The 23,359-nt window shown below is 31.1% G+C and overlaps 1 protein-coding gene across 1 annotated transcript in view; it reads left to right on the top strand.

Annotated features, from left to right (window-relative positions):
* The window catches only part of LOC130901965 (protein couch potato), an 885,499-nt gene that overhangs the window by 761,738 nt on the left and 100,402 nt on the right, over positions 1-23,359 (top strand). The window contains exon 5 of the mRNA XM_057813694.1: positions 18,916-18,978. Within this exon, the coding sequence (XP_057669677.1) occupies positions 18,916-18,978 (63 nt within the window). The remainder of the gene's footprint in view (positions 1-18,915; positions 18,979-23,359) is intronic.

The following is a 23,359-nucleotide window of genomic DNA, read 5'->3' as shown; positions in this document are numbered from 1 at the left end:
ACAAAAGGGAGCTGTTAGATATTCACTCAGTGATCAGCAGGTCTCACTGTAGGGACTTGTTTAAAAGACTGAAAATTCTGCCTCTTCTTTTCTTCTTTGTATTTGAATCTGTTTGTCTAATTCGTAAGCACGCTTCTCCAATTTCAGAAAGATCATTGCACGGCTATCCACTAAGGAACGCTGTGCACGACCTTTACCTACGTACTCCACGTTCAGAATTAATTAAGGGCTCAATATCTTATAATGCACAAAATGTACAATCACTTGCCAATTGAAATTAAATCGATATCATGTTATCCCGCATTCCGCAATAGTTTGAGGGTATATTTACTGGAAAGTGCCTTCTACTCTGTATCGACTTCAATTCTAATAATAATATTCAATTCCGGACATGCTGCATACTGCTTCAATTTTGCTATGGATTTATTTACTAATTATTACTTTTTACTATTACCCATAAATTACTTACTTATTATGGTTGTATTCTGTACAATTGAATTTATTTCATTTGTTTTGTAAAAATTTTTTGACAATAAAGTATTTTTTTCTCTCTCTCTCTCTCAAACAAATTGCCGGAAATGTCAATTCTATTGAACGTCTTCTATAGTCTATTTCCATGCATTAGAGAGTATTAAAATAATAAAGCATTAGAAGTGTCCTCTTTGATTAAGTAGATAGTTAATATATTTTTTGAAAATATACCTCGAGTATGAATATAAATGAATATATCCAGTGCACAGTTATATTTTTCCCTAATTAACCTGCTTATATCTTCTAAATAGCGGACGGTGAAAAAGTTTTTTCTAAAAAATTTAATTTTTCGACGTATGTTAAAAACGTCATGTCATGCTGGTTATATGGGTATAAGAGTTCAATCTTTGACTCGTGTAACAACGTTACGTTCATAAGTAATTATTTTAATGTAAAAACTCACCAATAGAAGTAGACTCACTCATTACAAATCCAAATTATAATTGGAATCAGAAAATGAACTGTCATAACCAATATTACAATGACTGACGATATCATTTAATTCAATTGTATGAATTGCTGCCTTTTGCCAGTTTTCAAACGTCACATTATTTACAGCCTCCAAAAACAACTGGTCGACATCACCAATTTAAAAAATCATTTTCTTTTGAAACTTCTCCTTTGATCTCTGCTAAATCAAGTTCAGTTTACAAAGATATCGTGCGGATCCAACCAACGTCATTCCACGATTTCCTGAAATTCCATCATTGATATATTTTTTTAATTTAATTTCCTCACACAACCGGGTTGGAACTTAATATTTTTTTTAAATTATCAGTACATCTTCTTATAACCGGTTGTGACCAATTTTTCTAAAAACCTAATGTGATATAAATATCCATTACTGTAATAGAATTCTGAGAAAGATCTATCATTCATTCTAACCATTCTTCAAAGATAACAGCATCCATGCCCTAATGGTAGTCACCACTACGTGTAGATTTAGGGCCGACCCTCACTATAATACCGTTCACAATTTGATAAAGGTCTGGTAAAGTCGTATCATGTTCACATTATACAATCTGACTCAGTTCACGATTCAGTCTTGAATTGTCAATAATCAAAGTCGAATGGATTTTGCTCGTAGATGATTAATAATATTAGAAAATTATTATAATATTTGCAGTGAAAAAATGTCATTGAACTTTTAGATTGAATAATTAGCGATTATAGTTTTTCTTCTAGATAAAGAAGTTAATATTATCAAGACAAGAAGAAAATATAAAGCAATGAGAAGAATGTGGGTGCATCCAAGTTTATTGCAACGAAAGAAGAAGGAGAATATTACACTCACTATCCCCATTTAATTGATGGAAAAGAAAAATTATTACTTTAACTACAATATAATTCAATACAATTCAAATTTGATGAAAAGTAAAATATACTTGGAACAAAAGAATATTCACACTATCGGTACAAGTTCGATCTCGCTGAAACAAAATTTGTTCGAACCTAATCGTGATTGGACTGGGATTCGAGCGAACTTGACTGTTACGGATAGTATGAATGCACACATATTTTTTACTTCATAATATTGTATCAAACCCAGATTAGATCGAGAATGAAATGAACTGCTTTATAGTATGAATCGGCCCTAAATAGTCTATAAACCACCTTAAACAAAATGGTTTGAATTACCGAATTACTATCAGTCTGTGCGCCTTTCCTGATGGTGAATTTAAACCAGTCGATAAATTATTTAAAAAAGTTTGTCTTTGGCGGTCTTCTTGCAAACATGTATTTGGTGTATGTCCCTCGACGATCCATGTTTCATCTGACTAGAACATATTTTTTTTTATTTAAAGTCCTTGGGTAATTAGTTCTCCATATCAGAATATCGCTTATTTAATAAAAGACAAAAAATTCTGTAAGAATATTTGAAAAAACAGTAATAACATTTGCATTGGAAATAAGCTTTTATAACATTCTCGTCAATAACTGTAATTCACAAAAAACTACTTTCAATGTTGATTTTCATAACGTAGTACACATCTAAACTCTACTCACAGCTACTGCAGACGTATATTTTGTAAAAATTGTTGACAAACATCGACTGAAGAATCTAGATTAATGATTTAAAAATTAGGTCATTCCTAATAATAGTTAAATTATTCAACACGTTGATTGTATAAGTAATTTCAAATGAAAGGGGATCATACGTAAAAGCTTTGTGAGGGAGAGAGGTGATAATTAAAAAAACAAATTTATTATTTTTCAACAAATTTATTATTTACTATGCTAATTTTAGAAATAATTTCAAGTATTGTTTCGGTGAACAATTAACAGTACTGTATTCTCTATCTATTCTCACATGAAGAACAAAGTATTAAAGAATTCAGCCCGTAAAACCAAGGCCAGTTTGAATAATTAGCGAATTATACCAGTTGTGTCATTAGTAACCCCGATAATACATCGAACTCTCGTCATAGATCATGTGCTCCTAAAAGTGTCAGATAAAAAAAACGACGAATTATTTCAAAGAACTCGTCTCATCATTTGCATAAATAAAATGTTTGAATTGTTATAGGCTGTTGACATTTCTCAACTATTTCATCTCCCATTCGTTTCTGTTAATACTCTCTACAAATTCTCTCATTTCTTGAGCTCAATTCAACTAATATCTCACTGGTACTTAAATATCGAGTGATAGTTATTATATTAGCTGACCTGAGTTGTTCTAACTTTTTCATAGATTTTAGCGGTTTTCCTAGATACGTTCTATTTCGTTCCAGAACGACATGGGCTAATTTTTGAGAAAATTAAAAGAAATATCATTTTTGAGCTGGAATAACTTTTATTTCTAATAAGATATTTTGGAAAAATGTAGATCAACTGCCAAAACTGCGATGTCTCAAAAATTTCAGCACAAAATTGAATTTTCACCAAATTTCTGGAGAATCAATTTCTCTCGAACCAGCTATTGTAGAAGACGGTAGAGAAGTCACGAAAAATTGATAAAAAAAAAAAACTAGAACATATCATCACTACCAATATAATAACCATTTCTCTAAATTGAGTTGGTAGTTGGATAGTGGTTATATACTTTAATCAATTTTCTGATAATTGGAACGCCAAAATCACGGCACCTTAAAAAGGGCCCATATCGGATTTTTTGTCAATTTTCTCAGAAAGTTACAATCTCATACCTGTGCTATTCTGAAGCAATTTAGAACAAATTATGATCACCGCCAAAATATAGTAAAAATTTGGAACAGTTTACAATAACCGATTTAATAAGGATTTCTGGAAATTGAGGGGGTAATGGGATATTCTTCGAACAATATCAATTTTCTAGCAATTGCTAGAAATTAATTTTTTTTTTTTTCGAAAGCAATATACTGGAAAAATTGAATGTGGTCATGTACTATCTTTCACATTTAAAATTCCTTTGGTAATTAGTAGTTTTAGTGGTTTTCTCTTTCGGCCCATACATGTGCATTATATTGATCACGATGCTTTTCAGATCGAAAGGAGTTTGGTTAACAAAAAATATGTTTCATGAAATCGATATTTTCATTTTGTTGTTTGATTTCCAGTCAGAAAATCTCTGCCTCTGACGTAATCTTTATTTTGCGATATTTGAAGAAATGTTAAGTGATAAGGATCGTGCTCCAGACAATCATATAACAAACATCAAATTGGTAAGCTAATATTATTGCTCCTAGGGTTCCCTCCCATTATCTTCCCCTTTCTGTCTGATGTATTTCGATGTGGATATTTACCCGCATTAAGCTCTTGCAACTGAATCACACCTCCCCAGTGATTATGAGTATTACAGAAAATTATCCAAAACTAATTTATTGGATATCGAGATTTACGTGGAATAAAATCAATTTCTCTTCTGTGTAATGTAAAGTGTTGCCAGAGTTTCGTCGAACGCCCCCAGTTTCACTTCAAAAACTCATCATCTAACCTAGCCTAATCTAACCTAATGTTGATGAATATACTTGAGTGCTGGGTTCTAAAGATTTGAGGGTCAGAAAAGGGTTGTTAATTCGATGGCACCCTGTTTTTCAAAGCGACGCGTCAAGCCATTTATGACTTCTTTCGGGAACTGGAAGTTTTGAGGTTCACCTTGGTAGCACTCTGCAGTACACCAGAAGTGAACCTTTAAACTCGCAGTCCCGATAGTAACTTGACACGGTTTGGTATCTCGCGAAATGATAAAATCAATATCTCGGCGAGAGGATATGTAATTGTAGTGAGACTGGTGGCACTCGACGGCGCTCTGGCAGCACATCAGAAATGATCACTGTACTTAGGTTTTCTACCATAGTTCTTCTGCCCCTGAGACTTCAATCTCCCTTTAAAATAAAGCACTTCATTATAAGTCGAATTCTACACGGCACAGTCTCCAGAAATATCATTCTCGCACCCTCAACATGAAACGTGCTTTTCCCCTTCCTATTCTGAGGCCTGGAAAATGTGCCCTTATAGAGAAGCTCTTTTTAAGGTCAAAACGTTACAGTACAGTGATGGGAACCATTTTTCTGTAATCACATAACTCTTATTCACAGACATCTCACAATATTAGTACACAAATAAAAATTTGGGGGGTATAAAGGTCCAAAACAAATTCTATGACTTTCTTTATATCCTTATAGTAATATGGTCTTTACAAGGAAAAGCCCATTTTAATTATCAAATATTTGTGTTTATGAAATATTGAAATGAATTTATTTTCATATCGTACTTTGAAGAGCTGTCACTTTCAATTGTGCACAATTACATGACAAGTTATAATAATTTAATCCAGTTATTTCAGACCCCACAATATTTAGTTCAACTCACTGCCTGTTGGTATACCTATTTTTGATTATCTGGTTTAATAATTTTCTACAAATTCACTACAAATTATGTATGTTCAAAAGACTACATGTTGGTGTGGTTCGATCGGTTTTCTTTAGAGTATGTGCTTCGTCTTAGTACCCACTAATTTAACTTTTATGATATTCATAAATATTAGTGAATCTCAAAATAATCTGAAGAAGTTTACTGACTTCACCTTTTTCGGTAGATTGCTAGGTGATTTCAATTTTACCATTAAAAATAAATAATGCTAAATATCGCTTAAAAATGACTTGAATTTCCAGAGAGGTCCTATCAAATTCTATAAATTTCCTGAAAGTAATAATTCAAAAAGTCAAACAGCCGTAGATACTTTATTTAAATTTCCATGATTCAAATAACTCGGAAAATGATATGGTGCTCTACCCGCCCATTCGAAATAAATGAATCATTCGTGAATATATCCACCCCTGCGTCCATATCGGTAGCAAGAGTTGATTTTATTTATGAGGGCGAAAATACGGTTTTTTATACAGGGTTGCTTTCGTAAATTTATCAAGTATTAACTTTCAAAATTTCTAGTTTTGAAAACAATTTAGTGCAACTTCAAAAAGGCACTCAGAATTAACGTTAATTTATTCTCAACTATTTCTAGTGTCTTAAGCAACCCTAAAATATATCGCAAACGACAAAATTATGGCATGAAGGAAACTGGTATGTAAATTAGGAATTATTTGATACTTTGAATAACATTAAAGATTTACTCCGATCGCGCAAAGGGTGTTCATAACTGTGGGTATCTAGCTTTGCAAAGTAATTCATTCCCACAGCAAAGTTGTTTCGAAAATGTCTTATAAAACTTTCAGATATATACAAAGTTATATTGCAATTGCTTTAAAAATAAGATCCTACTATATCCTCAAAGTAATTAATATAAATTTTTTAGAAAACCACCAGATTATCTACAAAACATAATTGAAATAAAATATCATAATAAATCTGTCACCAAGGGTTTTTGACTAGCAATTCTTTCGGATAACACAGAAATTCGGTAAGGAAGTATTAAATACGTCATGGCTCAGAAGTTATATTGTACTTATCGGTCAATTCCATCCATTTTTTATTGTGGAAATAGATAAATGAAATAATTCTGGGCAAATAATGTTTGCATATTATTTATAAAGCTAACAATTTATCAGTCCAAATTTTCATGCGAAACGGTGTTGTTGTGTTGTGAAAAAAAAAATACTATATTTTCATCGTGGGTTACTGGACTAAAATCAATTGTGAAAAATTTAAACCATTCTTGTTTAACTTATTTCAAAGACTTTATAACTATCGCGTTTAATAGATGTGTAAAAAAATAGAAGTAGTTGTTAGTAACGACTATTTCCCAAATTTAGAAATTTCAATTTTATACGGTTTAGATATTACAAAATAAGCAGAACAAAGTTCTGCACAGATTGAAATATACAAAACTATTTCTGTATATTTTTCAATGACCAGCAGTAATTCTGCTTTTTTGTGTAATAATTACTTAACATCCAAATAAAACAAAATTGAAATCATTATTTGTTTAATATACGAGGCGTGGCGATTAAATAACGAAATTTGTTATAAACGTCATCCGATTACAAAAACTGCTGGATACTGAAAGAAGACTGCACTGCTTGTTGTTATGGTAAATCCACTCTTATCGAAGCTCTGACTACACACGCACTAGTACATAGCCGTTCTCTGTAATTCCGCCCGTTCAGTCAGAGTGGATAAATATTCCCCTCCACACATTTTTTCCAATTTTTGCAGGATTCCCAATAGCTTTTCCACTTGTTTGGTATAAAATTTAATCACAATTCTTTGTTTGTGACACGCAATCTACAGACACCCCACTTACGAAGTTTCCATAGCTTCCATAGAACTACAGTGAACTAGTTCAAAATTGTACTGTACGTTGGACAACTGTAGTGCTACCGTCGATCTCGTCTGCGGGGTCAGTTTGAGAAGGAGAAAATTGAAGATAATACTTCATCCTATTAATTTCGAAAAATTATTTATTTGAACAAAAGCTTGAAAGACAAGAATCAGTCTGTAATTGTCACATATCTAAATTTTTAATTCATCGATGTAACCTCCTTTTACTTATTATTTCGGTACACAATTTTGGTAACCTCTGTAACAATTTCGACAAATAATTGTTTTCTATTTGATTCTATTCCTTTTTAGGACATTCCAAAGATGTGGAGTGGAAGTATGTTACTGCTTCTTGTAAAAATTTGTTCCACAAAAAGTCAATAGGGTTGAGATGGAGTGACTATGAGGGTTAAATATTTACTTTCAGCTGCCCAGCTTTAAGGAATGCTTGGTTTCGTTGTCATGCAGTAAGATAAATTTTCTTCAGGCTCTGGTCAAAACGTACCACATTTTCTGCTTTAATATTCTTTATAGCCTTCTCTTCTCAAAATCCCTCCAAGTTATACCATCTATCCTGTCACTCTTCCTCCAAAATATCCTCAAACCGTTACCAAGCCTCTACCATGTTTTACATGGATCTAAAAACCGTTTTCCTTTTGACCCTTTTGACCTGTGCACAAAAACTCTTGTCTTAGACCAAGAATTGCAAACTTCACGCCATAAAACTCTCCTCCACTGTTCATGCGTGCAATATTATGTTTTTTAGCCCACTGCAACCTCTTAATTTCATTTTGATGTCTTAAAAGAGGTTTCTTCTCTGCCTTACTCCAAAAAAGGTCAGCTTCTCTCAATCTTCTTTTCACTGTAGAAGTACTCGAAGGCAGATTCATTAATCTTAATTGTTATCTCTGGGCCCGATAGTCGTCGATTACGTTAACTGTTCGGTACAATACGTTTATCTTCAGCGGTTGTGGTTTTTTGTGGCCGCCCCAAATGTTTTTTTATCGCCAAATCTGGTTACTTTTGCCTAGATTATGAAGAGATTCATACCAAAGTTTCAACCGATAATTCCTTGATATTACCTATTCTTAAACTCTTACAATTCTGAATTTGAGAGAAGCTCACCAGAAATGTCTTAGCCCATAACGTATTAATGACAGCACTCTCTTACAAGGCTATATAGGACAACACTATAATCATAATAACCGAAGAGATAATTCACAATTGATGATTGATAAACTAATCAGCCAGTACTTGTTTCAACTACTTTTTTCGATCATTGTGCGTAATAAACTACGACTAATTGATATACTCTACCTTTGACTTAGTTTCAATGAGAACTTAACGAAGAAATCACTTTTACTTTTCATTATAGTATCAAAGCAGGTTTATTCATTTTCCTATTGGAGTCCTATTGTATCTTAGGAGTGTCGTAAGAAAGATTGTTTAAATTCTACAAACCTCTGCACATATGACTTCATTACCCCAAAAAAATTGTTTAGCACTCAATTGTGTGATTTTTGGAACAACCGGTAATTGCTTGGGATTAAATCTGGAGAATACAGCGAATGCTTAACTATTTCGAAACCTGCTGGAGATATTACGGCTATTGCTTTGACGGAAATGTGACTGGGTGCGATGTACTGATGCAACAGACTGTCTTTCCACTTCCCAGGCGTTTTTTATGATAGAACTGTGGTTCGATTTTTCTGTTAATTCACTAAAATTGTGTAGTGATTTTTAGTGTTGGATACCTGACTCATTATTGTTATTAATTTTATTTATACTGCGTTGAAAGACGACTGCACACATATTTTCAAGTTTGCTGGTCTGCATCTAATAGTTCACTTTTTCACTATACCCTATAAATCTATAGGCTTTCCCAATTGATCCACCAAATCTTTGTGTATCTAAGCTAAAACGCATCTATGTAATCACCGAGCGTTGCTGGGCACGATCCATTTTGATACTGAGTTGTGCTTCTTATACAGACACTATACAAGGAGTATAGAATTGTCAGTTTCTAGCGTGAGCCTATATATAGATTACATTGATATGTGATGATGAAGTTTTATTTATAAATGGGTCAATAGCAGAAAGATTAATATAGGTATGTAACAACTTTTTATAGTTGAGTTGATTACGTCTAATTATTCTATTTTCTCTAACTGCAAGATAGAAACCAATGGTGTGGAAAATGATTTAAGAAATTCGTTCAACAATTGGAAGTATTACTTTCTATTTGTTCTTTATCCTTAGAAAATAAGCAAAACGCTTAAATATGAGGAATAAAATCTGAGCACGATACATATTCAATGAAGTTTTATATATAAAATCTTTTTAGAGTTATGGACTATTCCTATTTCATAACAATATGAATATGTTTAAGTGGTTAGTCTTATTTCTTCGACAACAGGAACTTGAAAGTGCGGAGCTGTTTTAATATTACTCCCCTCTATGTGAATATCAAAATATCAAATTCAATTTTCATCATCACTTGTCTCGAGGTAATAAATGTTTGATATTCTCGCTGTCTTGTATACTTCGTTCCGAGATAAAATCTCCGAGAGTTGTTCATTGGAAATAGTATAAAATAATAGATAAATATTTCGTCCTTCTGTCTTGTATACAATCGTATTGATATATTCCATATAAAATTCATTATTCTCAATATTTATTACAAGATGAAACCGAAAATTTCGAAGGTTGATAAAAACAATTATTATAGTATTATTTATGAATTCTCATTCAATGACCACTTAAAGTATCACTGTTGTTCTCTTCCAGGTTAATAACCAAAGGGTCAATATTTCTATTTAACTAATATTTTTTTAATTACATGATTTTTTCTTTTTTTTTTGTAACCACTTTTTCAGAAGAAGATTTTTTGAACAAAAATATATGGTAATGTGATATTGACATTATTATTGAGGACTGTGAAAATTATTTAATTGATAAGACTTTCAGAGAGTTCTAAGTATATATTTGTACTATTAGTTTGGGTTTTCAATTACCTCCTCAGAGTTTATCACCAGTAGTTACCCGAGGTTTATCGGCGTGAAAACAAACAAATTTGAAGAATGTGGGAAAAAACATATCTAAATAATGCAGGTCTCAAAACAAGCTGCATCTGAAATCTGCAAATGGTCTGAAAATTATGTTGGATTTAAATTTTTTAATTATTGGGCACGCCGTAACATAAAAATTGCGATTTACCGCACGTCTCTAGCACTCGCAAAAGCACTGATATAATTTTAAAAACAGTAATATTTTTATTTCGCCTTCATTTCTTCTTGCAACACACCAACCGCTTGCTTACGTCACCAGCGCCGATTGAGCTCCGTCCGACAAGCTACAGCAGCATATTTAGCACGTTGTTTTATTTTACTATCCTATCGCGTCGAATTTGTTGTATTTTTTGTTACGATGTCGAGGCCTGTACCGACAAAGTTTCATTATAAATATTGTATTGTATGTATATACCAACACCACTATTACTGTCCCAAATAAAGTATTTTTGAGAATCTCGAGGAAGAAAAAATACGAAAAAATGGTGTGATGCAATCTAAAAGGACAGTAGAAGGAATTCTGTTCTATTAAGTACAAGTATTTAATCCCTTTTGTTTTGAAGATTATTTCGAGGTAAATGGGTACTTTCATTTTTTCGATGGCATATCCAAAACTTAAAACAAAACGATACAGGTAGCTTGACGTATTATTGTAACAATAATGTAGTGTTTTAAGGTATAGGTAATTTGACATTTTTGCATTGGAGTGGCATCCGAGAAGAAAAAGGACACCACCGGTTTTTCAGAACTAAGAATTCACGTTCAACATAGAGCAAATTTGCCAGAGTATTTTTTTAATTTGAAAATGAAATCGGTCAAAATGTGGTACGGATATATTCTTTTTTCATAACTTTTATAAAACTACATAAAGTTGACCGACACCTTGTGCTATTTAGCAGTTTAGGAATACTATAACACGTAGAAAACAATAGTATTTCCCTATCTCATTTTAATTATGTTTTTTATAAAATAGAAGTCGAATTTGCTTCAAACTGATTGTAATATATTTGTTTGAACTTTAACACTTGGTATCTCAAAACTAAGAGGTTCCGTGCACATAAAATCTTCTTGTTTTTGCCCCATGAATATGTCATTCTATCGTTCTGTTTGTTCATCTCGCGGATTTTAACAGTCTAAAAATTGTTATTGGTGGCAATACAACAAGTCATTGCAAGGAAATCATCTATTTGGGGCAAGTTGTCTAAAAAACCACGAAGAAAGCCTCTACTCCATTTTCAACAACAAACTAACTCTTTGTTGTTAATATGTAGTATTTTGTCAAACAGATCAGCTGCTCTCCTACATAAAGGGCGCTGATGACGTTGTACCTATTTAGAACGGATTTTAGGCGGTATAAAATATATACTTCGAAACTTCATAAGTTTATTAAGACTGATCCTTTTAACTAGAAATACTCACCATTATTCTTGTAAAATTAATTTGCATTTATTTTCGTTAAAACAGAAAATATTTTTTTTTTCAATTTACCAAGTCCATTCTGCTCTTTTTTCTGAGAAAATAAAAAAAATGGCATATGTGCTTATCCCTTTAACCCCTTTCACCCTTCAGTTAACATGCTGATGATGTAGTAGAAATTTTATAGACTGTGTTAAGTACATAGGAAAATGACCTATTCTTATGTAAATTAAAAAATTGTTCAATTCAATTTTAAAAAAAAGTAAGTTTGACAATCTGTAACCACTTCTGGAAAAGAGAATGAGAGATTTATAATAACACTAAAAATGAGTTTTCAACACCCTTTCTTTCAATACGTCAGATGAATAAATTAAATTCGTCGGAAAGTAAAATCAAATCCAAACATATTTACTGCTAAATATAACGCCTCAAAGTATTTATTTGTACAAAAAATATAAAAAGTGAGCTTTTTTATTCAAAATAGAACATTATATCAATTTTAAGTAGGTGTTTTCTCTGTGAAAATATTTGAGGAAAATTGAAGAGGACAATGTAATAATCAGCATGCTGTCAGTTGTAACAGATATAAGTTATCTACGAAAAACATTTATATTGTTGTAGGTTTCATCCAAAACTTAATTGAACTCATTGTTTCAACGCAGAAATATTTTTCAAAATGGTCGCTCTAGAAATATTATATACATAAGATCTAAGACTCTGGCTCCAAAATTTTTCACTATTATTCTCTATTTTGATTAGCCCTTTTGCCACTTCTTTCCACTCGACTGTTCCTACCTCATCCATATCTTGGGTTCTTGCAGTCATTCATACTGTTTGCGTACTTCTATAATTTTCTCACCTTTCCTTCTTCTTACAGTTGTCTGATGTGGCATTCTAACCATCTAGCTCTTTGTGCTTTAACTATTTGTATTGTTTCCGGCTTCTTTTATTTTGTTTGTATTTTTCTTCTCAAGATAACTTCTGTTATTTGGAAAGAATCATATAATTTCCTAAGGGTCGTTTTTTCCTCGTACTTCCAGTTTATTCACATCTTTTCTTTCTGTTCACAATCGTTCAAATTACATTTTTTATCAATAAAATTTCAGCATTATGATTTGAAAACTAAGGTTACGTGAAAGATCCTTGATTCTTATTTCAGGGCAAAAAATTGTTAAGACATTATTATAAACAAATAAAATTTCAATCATTTCTACGATTATAAAAGCAATACATTTTTGTGGGCCTTTGAATTCGCTAAATCATTTATCATATTTTCGTTCAAAATTTTATTTATTAGGTCCATCTCCATGCATAAAACAACTAAAGCGTTCAGCTTGTTTTTGATTAAGAAAAGTTCTTCACACTTTTCAAGCAAGAACAGCTTTTCTCACCAGATCAATATGACACTGGTGTGTATGCATTTTTGAACTAATTCTGCTGCTATATCACTATGGTACATAACTAGCTTTTTTATTAAAACTAAGGTCTACACTGAATAAACTTGTTGTCCTTTATTGAGTTTATTCAGAAATTCTTCTTATAATAAAAGCAATCATAAAGTTAGTATAAACTGCTGCTTAAAGCTTTATCTCTAATATCTGGTACCCTTATTAAGTATAACGATGAAAATCCTAGATAAGACGGCTGCTTATGAGCAAATAGCATCAATAGAGAATTTTCGTGCGATGATATCGACTTGTGAGGATGGGGCACCATCTCTAGCAACCGTATTCCGCTGGTTTTTCGAATGTAATCTTGGTCTCACTGCGCTATTGGATGAATTTCGTGAAGGTTATCCAAAATCGGTTGTTGTGGCAAAAATGATATTGCAAGATCGCTAGAAAAAAGCTCGTTTCGATTGGTGCTAAGAAATGCTGAAAAAAATACAATCGCGGTCCTTCACAAGACGTCTATAAGATCGTGATAGGTGATGAATCATGAGATCTATTTAAATGAACCCCATACTGAACACCATCGACTGTATAGGTCTTTCAAGACGAGCCAAGTCCAACAAAAGTTGTTCACACACGAAGCACTTCGAAGCAAATAGTTGTATGTTTCCTGCAATAGCTGAACATGTCGTAGAATAATCAATTCTGATTGATATACCAGTATTTGTTCATCCACATCTGAAGAAGCGATTGATGCGTTCAAATCACATGTTTTGGAGGTACCTCAATCGGAATGAACAATTGGTTCAAACGCCAGCAAAAGTGTATTGATCTTAACGGAGAATATTTTGAAAAACCATATCAAATAATAAATATTTGTTTTTATTTCTCTATGTCTATCTCTAGTAGATCGCGTATGTATTCAATTTCACAATATTGGAAAAAGTTTAATTTCTAATGAGTTATAAGGATGATTGGTTTTGGTTTACGCATTTACTCATTCGATAACTATGTAAATATAAATTTTGATAAAGTGTTTTTTAATGAATGATTCACCGAGACCTGGAAGATACTCCTAATTAAAGAGTCATTCCGCAAATTGAATGAATTTCTCTTCGAACAGTCAATTTCAATCAAAAAATAATGTTGGATACTTCAGTATAATATCTCAATTGTTATTTCATATACTTGTATAGTAGAACGTATTGATTGTGTCTCTAAATTGGTTTTTGCTTCTTGCATTGGCACAACAAAAATAAAGAAAAGATATTTCTTAAATCCAAAGTAGACCAACTGTAAGATATACATCGGATTACGATTCGTTCATATAACACTTATAAATGATAGTTCCTATGAGTTAATTTTGTAAAAAATACTTCAAAGCAGCTAGTTGCTTCATTTCAATTACATATCAAAACTTACCTAGAAGAAAAATTTTTGTAAAACCATGTTTGATAAACAAACAATTTGGATCTTCGTAATATGAGAGAGTGAATAGCTTCAGAACTCTTTGATATTACGGGTTAATATCAAGAAATTAAGCAATTCCATGGATGAATGAACTTCCTTGTTTATATTGCATTAAAAAAATTCTGTTTAATATTATTCCATTGAACCTTTGTTGAGCTGCATAGGAAATATTAGTATAGTGAGTAAAGTACCAAATACATTCTAATTTTGAAGATTTAATTTGAGCCCTTGACATGCTTACGATTCTTATTTTGTTGATTGAACACTGTATTCATGCAAATATTGTGGTGAACTTGTTTTAGTTCATTCCATGATGAAAAACAATTTTGATTGTTGTTTAAAAGTAATAAAAATTAGGAGAGGAGATTTTTCAATGATTGGTTGTCTTAAGTTCCTTCAACAGACTCTTTTATACTAATAAATAGATATTTGAAATATATAATACAATTATAACCTGAATAAACTTGATGATGCTTAATTGAAACCGAATGGCTTTGTTTGGTAAATTCCTTTAATTATACATTTCTAAAAACCTTTTATGTTTCTTCTGATTGAGCCAGATCTTCAAACAAGTTAAAAATTGACGTTTCGACCTGTTTTTAGAAGAAATTTTCGATCAGAAAAGACTTAAAATCAAGACAATTTAGAAACAACGAAATTTCTAGTGAATTGATAAACAAAAAATAAATGTGACATTAGATGAGATTTAGTGAACTGAAAGCATCTTATGAACTAATCATTCACTGGGTTGATATCAACTTGAATAAAGTGATAAAAATGTGATCAACAGTCAAGTCGTATTGGTATTGGTAATTCAGATATATACCTACATTTTCTATTGCTTCCATTGTAAATCCACATTCAAGCAATTCTTCATTTCTTATTCTTTTCCATAATTTTCTCTAATTGTGTTTCTTCTTCTACTTTAATTATAATCAGATTGGTTCAAAACAAAACAATTGCTTTGGTTTTATAACTTGGAGTTATATTCTTGGAATTGTTCTTCCAATACTAGACTACATCTTTTCTTCAGAGAATTAGTAAATTTTTTCCCTTTCTCTAATTTCTCTCATTCCGGGTCGTAGGTTAATTGTTGCTCCTTAATCGGACTGGATAAAGAGTAACAAAGCTTATTGAAAAAATTTTAAGCTAAATAACTTCACTTGTCGATGCCTATTACATAAACATTACTCTTTCGCCCTTATTTCAACCATATTTAAATGTCACTGTAAACAATACACAATAAAAAATTGAAAATTAAATAACATGTTCGTTCTTAAGTAGCTAAAATGAATCTTTAACTTGTTTTGTTTTCTTATCACAAAATATTACTACGCTTTTTTCACAATAACCAAGAGAATAACAGTCGTATTTACTTTACTTACTAAAATGTTTAAAGTACCAAAAAATTTTTATATTTTCAATATTTTTTTTGTCTATAGATATTGATCAAAGAACTGGAAAAAAATTAGAATAAAAGTGGTATATGAACTATCCAAAACTATTTTTTTCTCAAACCATACAAGACCAAAGAATCTAGCTATTCTTTGTTTTTTCTGTACCAAAGGAAGAAAAAACGCTTGTAATTGACTCATCCTATTGACGGAAGAATACAAAAATAATTTGGTTGATAATTCTCCAACCTCTCTGGTTTTGTTTTTATTTACTATCTCAAAGCTCAGACCCCCACAACGAACTTCACTTTACTTACTATTGTATGTATTGTATGAGCGCCGTACGAACATTCTATTCGTTTATCATACGGTATATACATTATTCATAAATTTCATCAATTATACGACGTACATTATTCAGCTATGGTATTGGGTGGTAATCATAATTACGGGGTGTGGTCGTAATGTCTTAATCTATGAAAATTGAGAATAATATTTCACGAAATTGCAATTTTGACGTGTTGTAGATATTTGCAGTACTCATCACAACAACCTAATTCAAATAAAAACATTAAAAAATTCAAACGTGATCTATCTAACAATGCTTTTCGTCATATACGGGAGGGTTTGATAGAAAATTGACTTATAAATGTTAAAATATATTCAACTTTGCAACACACTTAGTCCAGCAAGCTTTTATTTTTCTGAAAGCATCAAAAAATAATCGATTATCATCCCTACATCCCTGTTTGTCTCAAATCACTTTCCAATAACCCAATTTTCAAGTAATCGGAAGGAGTCAGATCAGATGAGGCAATAAATAGTAACGATGTTTGGCTAGTTTTTCTGCACCTGTAGTAGACAATCGCATTATCATAATAAAACAAAACTCTTTTTTTGCCTTTTAAACAAAAAAAAACTGTTATCGCTTCCTTGCAAGCCCGTCTTGCAGATGCTTTCGCCTGTATTTGTCTTTCTAGAGCACAATGTTGTATCCGAGTCTCATATATTGTGACAAATCGATGGAGAAATTTACTTGGATAACGTATAACTTTTTATGCTTACGAGATTTTGATTAGCATCATTCAATAGCGGTGCTCATCATACAGATACCTTTACTCGACCTTTTTCTTGACCTTTTTTGCAACATATTTTATACCCGTTCGATTGGAATATTTACTTATTGGACGGTCTCGCGTAATTTCATTTGACGATCTCGTACAAGAGCACAGATTTTATTAACTTCTAATAATACCCTCAAAACGAAGCTGAGGGTTTTAAGAGGATTAAAACACCATTTTAAACAAAAATTCCATCACAAGTATGGCTCCAAAATAGCAGACAGAGCTGGAATAGGATTTCAAGGGCCTAAAACTAAACACTTTGTGCTCTGGGCTCTAGTGTCATAAGATCTAAGCTTGTTTAGGAACACATGATTGAGTTAAGTGATCTAGGCTGAAAGAATACTTTAATATATCCCTGACACACTGAAGTAGAGGGGAATGAAGTAGCGAATGACCGAAATTGACCATAAGATATACAAGACAATAGAGTAACTAATAGAAAGAAATGTGGATAGTAACTGAAATAATCTACAGAGGCTGACACAGGCAAAGACATTCTTGGAAAACTACAACTGAAGATCTATGGAATGTATCCATTTAAGTAAGAATTTTCTATGAATATTATAAGGAACCTTTCCGGGTATTGTTACCTCAATTGATCGTAGAGGACATTATATTTAGCCAAGAATGCAACGAGCAGATTCTACGACACCTCTATCTATATTTTCTTGAAGTTCTAGATAACATTAAAGTAAGGCTAATAGGTCAACTACAAACACTGAGCATCCCCCGATGCTAAAGCAAGGAGAAAGGATATAATAGATTCTTTGGAACACAGTGTATAATATGGCACCCTTAATAACACATATGTAATATCATACTAGTAAGTCACTGTCAAAAGCTAAATTAGAAAACAACCATAGAGCACAAGAAATCGTCTATAATAAGCCCATCCCCCCTATATAAGTATTAGATGTTATACCTATCATTCAAAGAATACGGAAGGTAAGAATGGGATGTTTACATTAAAAAACAAGCTTGTCGTGTTCCGGAATTTTTTTTAATACGTACACTACACTACTTTGGTAGGGCACTGAGAAAGAACCAAATCCAAAGAATATTTCAATTGCTACAATATTTATAGTTGTTTGCTAACCTTTCTATTCACATAAAACTTCAATCAGAAAAATAGTGAATACAAACCGTTAATAGTTCGAACTAAAAATCTATTATCAATTCTTGTTTTTCTTGATATCAGTCGAGATCATATTCATATAAGTCTTGAATGGGTAGTCTTTAAATTTAGTATTTTTTTTAATACAGCACTTGAATTCAATTATGTACATTAAGGCCAATGGAATCTATAAAAATACAACTATCGTTTTCCACCTTAAATTCAACATTTTTATTCAATATTCCAATATATTCCACAAGCACAATTTCTAGAAACTCGTTCCAATTTTCCTCATTGTAGATATTGAGAAAAGTTGCAACTAGAGTATTTATTATTTTAAATATGACCAACCACCTTTATTATTATTGTTCTATTATTATAAATTATCATAATTGAAATGTTTATATTTTACAAAAAAAAAGGATTAATCAACATTTCGTTCAAAATGTTTCTCCAAATTTTTTTTATTTTATAGCTATACAAATAGGGTATTATTCTACTTGTGTCTAATGGTTTTATTGCTGTATTATATGTGATAATTGGAAAATAACTTATGTTTTCATAACCATATTTTGATGTTTTCATAATCAAACATATTTTATTACTTTATAAATACTTCCAATTGTATATTTTATAATAGAATAAATATAAACGAAATAGTGACACCCTGTTAGTTGTATCTCTACATTTTTTTTTTACCTTTTTCAGCCAGTGGGCTTCGTGACGTTCAATACCAGGGCAGGAGCGGAAGCAGCCAAGCAAGACCTGCAGGTGGGTCAAATTTTGTATAATAGTTTAAGGCGGTTAGTCGTACGAGGTGTATAAGAAAAGAATTTGTTTTTATTCAGTTCAAAGAATAATAAGGCTGAAGAGAAATGATTTATATAACTAGTATTTTTCTTTATATAACGAAATTGTAACAAAGAAAAAATACATGATTCGTATCAAAAAGATCACTGGTACTAATTTTCTTAAATATTCTTTTCTTTCAAAGATTCATAATTTTCAATTATTAAATACCCATATAAAAACATAACGCACAAAATATTTGTAAGATACTACTTGAATTCAATAGTTATTTCTTCAATGGATAGTTCACCTCAATTCCAACCATTATTATTGACCACGTTCCAGGGCAAAGTGATTTTATTGAGAGAAAATTAAGTGAAATAGATAATAATTAATAAGAATTGGAAATTTTGAAGGACCAAGATACTTAAAAATTTGTTCAGGATCATTTTTCATTCACATGATTTCAAAAATAATGATTACAACTTCTATTGCTCTCTTATTTGAGTGTATATTTTTTATTTTCACCAGTTCTTCAATTTTTCTTCTCACGTTATATTCATTTAATTCAGATCATTATCCATGTTTTTTCTTTTGTTAACTATCCTCCTTTTAATATGTTCGTATAACTCAACAATCTTATTCTCTGCTCTTTGATGTATAAACGTATACACTTTTCGAGTTATTCATCAAAATTACTGTTCTCATTAGTGAAAGTATTACAGTGTCTGTCGTGGAATATGATCTTGAATAACATATGAACATTAAATTTCAATGGAAATGTCTGCAATGGAAACGTAATCCATTTTCATGTTGTAATGTGATTAATTGAAAGGTGGACATGTCAAAAACCTATACGGTTTCCATCTTCAAAAATAGATTAAATAATACAAAACACATGGACGATTTGTTGGTTCATGAAGGTTAATGATTATTCATGTGCTTAGTAAAGAATTTCGTGTGGGTAAACACAAACATGAACACTGAACCAACGTATTCTTCTTCATCATGATTATGCGAGTTTTCGGCTACTAAAAATACTCCATCTTTGAATCATTCTAAAAGATATAATGGCGGAAATAGATTGAATGTGGTGTTAAGTGCATTGATACCAATGGTAGTATTTTGAAGGAGATTGATTCAAATTATCTGTTACCTTCGCACTTTGTGTTCATTAGAAAAATTCACTGTATTCTTATACTTTGTAAGAGATATTGAGAAAACTTACAAATCCATATATTTTTCTTGTGATAAAATTTGGAAAGTTCATACAAATGGAACGCTTTTAGCCATCAAAGAAAGTAGCAATTATATTTTCAATCAATTTTTGATTGATCATGATTAGCTCATATCATTATAGTCGCTTCTGTTGCATTTTTTTTTGGAAACAACAACGGTTTTGTATGTTAAAGCATGAAAAACATAGGTTCCGACAAATAAGTCGAGGACATTATATATAAAAAAATGTGCTTAAGTATCGACAAAGACAATATCAAGTATATTTCTTTTAAACCAGTGAAATAATTAGGGAAACAGATTCTTTTTTAAGTAACCTCGTACATTTTTCATTCCTTTTTTATTATCTAATCTCTAACCATAGAATCTAGTATAATAAAATCAACACAAACTTCCACACACATTTATATACACTCCCTATATTACAGATAAAAATTTAAAAATAGAGGAAAATATGATTACTTAATAAACTCACAAAACACGAAGAAAAGCAAGAGGTCAATAATTTTGCTTATATTAAAGAATTAACTCTGGTAACAGCAATAGAATGCAATTTATTGTTTAAATTTAGTTGTCTCGGTAGGAAGGATTCACTTGTACCAAAGTTGGATCTTTAATAAAGCTGGGCAAGTTTTAATATTAACTTGTTGATTTAGAGTTCACTTGAATATTTAGAATATACTCTAGAAATATGTTTCGAAATAAATTAAAAGTTTTCCTCCGTTTTTAAACATTCCTTAATGATAAACTTTAGCATTCCTCTGTAACATATCCCTTAGCAAAGCATGCCATAAACTCCCAAACCATCGCACTACCGTGTGTCACTACCAAGACCCCACCCATTAGCAGTGGCGTAACCGGAAATTTGTTGATCGAATTTCATAAGTAGAAACGATTAGATTATAAAATTTTCTTAAACAATTGTCATATATATACAAAATTCTCAATTTCCTATTTCTTAGACCTTTTGATATATCAATGCATCTAAATGTTCTTGATTTTATGTCTCTTCTGTTTCAAAATTAGGTTTTTTTTATAGTTTTCAAAAGAAAGTTAAATTTCGACGTTTCGACTTTTCTGTAAGTCTTCATCAAAATATGATATTGACACTGACAATTTGCTTATTTATATTGATCTATAGATCACCTTCATCATGAATATCAAAATAAGGATAAAATCAACTTAGAACTTTGTCCCAAAAAGAAAAAATTAATTTTTTCTTTGGTTAGGATAGTATTATTTCTATAAATATGATATTAGAATAAATCATAATGGACAGAATATGCTGTCTACATAGGGAAGACATCTCAGTACTTATAAAATATACTAAAAGAGAATTTTCAGAGATGGTTCACATACTTATAACGAGAAAGCTATCAATGATATATGATCTATATAATATAAGGAAAATTCATAGCGTTAATTTATCAATTTTAATGCAAGTAAGAATAATACATGTTACATATTTTTGAGATATACCTAAAAACTAAGGAAAAATTAATTTTTTTGAAAATTTAAAATATATTTCTATTTTGATATTATTTTAGTATTCATGATGTGGGTGATCAATTGATTAATATAAATACGCAAATTGTCACCTGCAAATCATATTTTGATAAAGAAACGAAGTAGTCGTAACGTCGAATTTTCATTTGTCTTCAAAAAATCATAACAGAAACTAATTTTAAATTAGAAGAGACCTAAAAGCAAGCCGATATACAATCGAGCCCAATTTCTGGATAATAAGTGTAGGCAGATAAAACTAGGTGTATCCAACGTTTTGAACTGGAAACTGATTGAATACGTAGGTATAATTAATTTGAGGCCTTAACCGTCTAAACTTTATGCAAATTTATATGTATAAAGCTAAAGTTATAATAACTTTTCAAATGATATAGTTTTATGTATTATATTGTATAAATTTTGACAATATCCAAATACATAAATGTTGACCTATATCTCTTAACACCATACTTTCATTTTTTTATGCATGATAAAGTTTAATGAAGTGGGAATTGAAAATAACGCCTATCAATTCACGTCCGCTTCCTTTTGTGCTGCAATCTTGTTTGCAGTAATACCTCGTATGCTCTTGATATCTTGTATGAGATTCAATTTAGGCAAGTTGTTCTAAACTTTTTATTCATCCTTATACATCTGAAAAAATAGATGAGCACGGTTAAGTTGCTTCCTAAATTTTTTGTTCACGTACATTCACCATTGACAAATATCCATCATCTACAGTTACAATCACACACGAACATTCTTTAAGTCTTCTCGGTATTAGTAGTCTGACAGTAGCTCCAATTCGGAAATGAATAATTTTATAGAACTTTCATTTAAATCGAAAAATCATAAGTTTCTCCAATTGTTTGTGTTTGACAAATGGTAGTATTAGCCAGTTAACGCTCGAAATCCATCATTTTTGTCAGATGTAAAGGTTACAACTGAATTTAATCGTCTACATCTGGTTTTAATCAATATTGGGCTTTAATAGTAACATATATATTATAATTCATTTAGCAGCGTAAAACATATCAAATGTTTAAAAATTTCCATACAAATATGATTGCAACAATTATTTAAAACTTGTACATTAATTGCTATACGTCTATCATTGACACTATATTCTAAGTAAAGACAAATATAAATACAAATATATACGAATATAAATTATATAATGCTAAATATCTCGAACATGTTCACATACTAGTGATTTTACATAAATTTCGTGAATTCGCACAAGTGAATTTTCTATATGATGCTATATTTCTGTCGGTTTGATTGAGGTATTGTTCAACAAAGTCTGCCAAAAACAAGAGACAACATGAAAATACGAATATGAAAGGCCATTCGTAGCCTGTCAAGACCAGAAATTGAAGCTCCTGTAATATCAACGCTTGAGCGGCTGCAACTTTCTAACATTCAAGGGGGCATTAGTTCTATTTGAAAATATCTCATTTTTTCTCAAGAAATCTTGACACGTTTGTTATTCAATTTTAACTCAAGATTAATTCTAATACTTAAAAGTTCTAAAATTATGGAAGTTTATAACTGAATCTTGAAAAATAATCTATAAACGAGAGTATATAACGGATTAATAGCGCATTTTCAAAGTTTAATTCTA

The sequence above is a fragment of the Diorhabda carinulata genome, chromosome X (assembly GCF_026250575.1).
Source record: "Diorhabda carinulata isolate Delta chromosome X, icDioCari1.1, whole genome shotgun sequence".
NCBI classification, from domain to species: Eukaryota; Metazoa; Arthropoda; class Insecta; order Coleoptera; family Chrysomelidae; genus Diorhabda; species Diorhabda carinulata.
Note: the sequence above shows the minus strand (reverse complement) of the source record. Positions and strands in the feature narration are given on the sequence as shown.